The sequence below is a fragment of the Pristiophorus japonicus genome, chromosome 6, assembly GCF_044704955.1.
Source record: "Pristiophorus japonicus isolate sPriJap1 chromosome 6, sPriJap1.hap1, whole genome shotgun sequence".
Classification (NCBI taxonomy): domain Eukaryota; kingdom Metazoa; phylum Chordata; class Chondrichthyes; family Pristiophoridae; genus Pristiophorus; species Pristiophorus japonicus.
The window spans coordinates 61,055,785-61,059,184 of record NC_091982.1 but is presented as its reverse complement, the minus strand read 5'-3'; the positions used below and the strand labels follow the sequence as shown (position 1 = coordinate 61,059,184).

Below are 3,400 nucleotides of genomic sequence, written 5' to 3'. Positions count from 1 at the left end.
ATGCAAAGGCCCAGAAAGACCTACCAAATGTGTTCAAGCAATGGCTATTTGACGAGAATTAATTTAGGCGAATGCACAAAATACAGATGCCCGTGGGAAGGGGGTGGGGTTAGGCAAAACCTCTTAATACGAAACAAAGGATCCTGAAAACAGCTTTAAGTACCAGCCCGAATCCTGCGACGGTGGGGACCCGTTAGAACTGAGTCAAAATCTTAAATACATTTCTTTAAAAACAGAAATCCTGTTACCATTTGATCGTGCTGTCTGTCCGCAGTTGTCGAATCTCGGTGCTGTTTTACTGGGGAGGGTGGTGTGTGTGTTTTGTTAAACATAGTGAGAATCCTGTATCTTTGTAAAAGTATATCTGTAGAACGACTTCCGTCGAATCGCCCCAAGCTTCCATCGATATATTTCTGAAAAGTAAATGAAAGGCACTTTTCCATTAAAAAAAACTCTTGTAGTAGCACGGCCGCCTCTCCTACAGCTGGCTGAGAGCTGTCTGTTCCTCCAGCACTTGCAGGTAATCTGGGCAGCCCTGAAGTTTGGCCTTAAGTTCGAGATATTCCCCTTTTCTCTGTTCCACCACCAGCTTGGGCTGGTTGCCCCCCAAGAGCGACTTCTTGAGCTTGTGTTGCTTTTCTGGGTACTGCGCCTCGAAGCCCCCCATCCCGATGCAGTTGATCTCGGGTTTGCCCTCCATGATATTCCGGTAAAACAAGTGGGGGTCCCTGGCGGGCAACAGCTCGTCCAGTTCGTCGATGGTGCTGAGTCGCTTCTTGGTGTCCTTGTCCTTCTCTCCCAGGTTCCTCAGGAAGATAGTCTGGCCTTGGGCGTCGGCGAAGGGGATCCCCTGCTCGGAGTTCCTGGCGTAACTTTTGCTCACCTGCTCGATGGTCTGGGGCACGAACTGGCCGTGGCCGGGGCCACCCTGGACCTTGTTGGGAGTCTGGTGGCTGGGCTTGGCAGGGAGTTGCATGGAGTGACATTCCTGGTGTCCCAGCGCCTCGTCTTTGCCGCTGCTTTTCTTGTGTCGCTGCAGGACGAAGACCAGGAGGCAAAAAGCCACGAAGACAGTGAGGATGAGCACGACCAGTATGCTGAGGATGAGGATGGATAGTGGCACCGGGCCGCCGGGCAGAGTCTTGGCCAGGTTCAGAGGGGTGGCCTTGGAGGTGGCGCTGGGCTGGGGGCTGGGACTTTGGGGTGCGGGCTTGTTGAGCAGGCGAGGGCACAGCACCTCGCTCTTCAATGTCCTCAGATCCACGCTCGCAAACCTGACGGGCGACTCACACTTCACCTCCCGCACCAGGGTGCCCTGGTTCAGCTTCTCCACCCACAGCTTCAAGGCCACGAGGTCGCAGGTGCAGTCCCACGGATTGCCCTCCAGGTCGATCTGCGTCAGCGAGCGCAGCTGGTCCAAGACCCCGCTCACCGGCAGGTACATGAAGTGGTTGTTTCTCAGGTTTAGCCGGGCCAGGGGCACGGCGGCGAACGCGTAGGCGGGCAGCCCCTTCAGCAGGTTGTTATTGAGGTACAGCAGCTGCAGGTTGGTCATGGAGTCGAAGGTGCCGGCCAGCACCTCCGTGATCAGGTTATATTCCAGGAACAGGTACTGCAGGTTGTGGAGACCCAGGAACATGTCCCTCTGGATCTTCTCGATCTGGTTCCCGTTCAGGTACAGCCTCCGCAAATTGGTCAGGTTGCTCAGCACGCCCGCCTGGATGGCAGCGATCCTGTTGTTTCCCAAATGCAGCAGGTCCAGCCCCTCGTAGCCCCCGAAGTCGGAGTTCTCGATGGTCCTGATGTGGTTACCATTGAGGAGCAGTTTGCGAGCGCCGGGAGCTTTGGGCAGCAGCGCCGACACGCTCTCGATCCCTCGCTCCTGGCAGTTCACACTGAGACCCAAATCCGCCAAGTCGCTTTGGCAAAGGCAGCGAGCCGGGCACTGGATGTGCGGGGGCACTCGCGTTTGGAACGAGGCGATTCGGCTGTAGTTGCGGCTGCTGGAGTGGAACTTGCCCGAGACGATGCCCGACTGCGCCCTCCTGGACGAGTTGGTGGGAGACCTGGGCAGGACGGTGGGCGACCTGGGCAGGGCGGTGGGCGACCTGGGTAGGCTCCCCCGGGGCAGCGGCTGCAGCGCCGGCGGCAGACTGGCGTCCGTTGCACCGGCTCCTTCGTCGGGGCACAGGTCCCCCTTGGTAGTCTCTTTCAGCAGTTTGCCGTACAGGTTGGCCGGCGTCTCGCACATGGCCTCCCCGATGTAGAGGTGGTAGGGCATGTTCTCCAGCCAGCTGGTGAGCGACAGCAGGCGGCAGGAGCAGCTCCAGGGGTTGTCCTCCAGCTGGAACTCCACGATCCTGCCAATGTGCTCCAGCACCCCGAGGTAAGGGATGTGCCGGAGCCGGTTGCCGCGGAGGTCCAGGTGGGTGAGGGAGGCGAAGCGGAAGATGTTGTCGGGCAGCGAGGCGATCAGGTTGTCGTTGAGGATGAGCACCTTGAGTCTGTGCATCTTGTTGAAGGCGCCCCGCTCGATGGAGCGGATGAGATTGTAGTCTGTCTGGAGATACTCCAGGTTTTCCAAACCCTGGAAGATGTCGGCTCGCAGGACCTGAAGCTCGTTGTTGTTGAGGTGCAGTTGTTTCAGGCAGCTCAGGCCGCGGAAAGCCCCCGCCTCCACCTCTTGCAGCTTGTTGTTGCCCAGTTGCAAGGAGATGGCGTGGCTGAAGTTCCTGAAGGTGTGCGGGCGCAAGGTGAGCAGCAGGTTGCTCTGCAGGTTGAGATGGTAGAAGCTGGAGGCCGGCGGCCGCAGCTGGTCGGGCCTGTACACCGTGTTCCTCTCGCAGGAGATGTAGAGGATGTGCTCGACCGCGGTGCAGGAGCAGACCGAGCAAATGTCCCTGGTGCCCGGCTCCGAGGACGGCGAGGCGCTGGGGACGGAGAGAGCCAGCAGGACAAGGAGGAGCATCTTCGCACCATCCACCTGGGAGGGAGAGGCACAAGAGTGGGGAGGTTTAGAGCTAGGCGTAAGCAAGAGAGAGAGAGAGAGGAGGGAAGGAGAGAGAGAGAGAGAGGGGAGGGGAGAGAGTGAGAGAGAGAGCGAGAGTGGAGGGGAGGGAGAGAGAATGGAGGGAGAGAGAGAGAGAGAGAGGGAAGGGAGGGAGAGAGAGAGAGGAGGGGAGGGAGAGAGAATGGAGGGAGAGAGAGAGAGAGGGGAGGGAGGGAGAGAGAGAGAGGAGGGAGGGAGAGAGAGAGGAGGGAGGGATAGAGCGAGAGGGGAGGGAGGGAGAGAGGGAGAGAGGGGTTGGGTAGGGAAGGGAGAGAGGGGAGGGAGAGAGAGATGGGAGGGAGGGAGAGAGAGGAGGGAGGGGGGGAGAGAGTAGAGGGGAGGGAGAGAACA

General features: G+C 58.9%; 1 protein-coding gene across 1 annotated transcript; it reads right to left on the bottom strand.

Annotated features, from left to right (window-relative positions):
- Positions 1-478: 478 nt before the first annotated feature.
- On the bottom strand, positions 479-2,968 carry slitrk4 (SLIT and NTRK-like family, member 4). Its single transcript, XM_070882062.1, has one exon. The coding sequence runs from the start codon at positions 2,966-2,968 to the stop codon at positions 479-481; it is 2,490 nt and encodes an 829-aa protein (XP_070738163.1).
- Between the last annotated feature and the right edge of the window lie 432 nt (positions 2,969-3,400).

Bases quoted from the DNA above. Each gene is read 5' to 3' on its own strand.
- slitrk4 (XM_070882062.1), bottom strand. From the start codon at position 2,968: ATGCTCCTCCTTGTCCTGCTGGCTCTCTCCGTCCCCAGCGCCTCGCCG.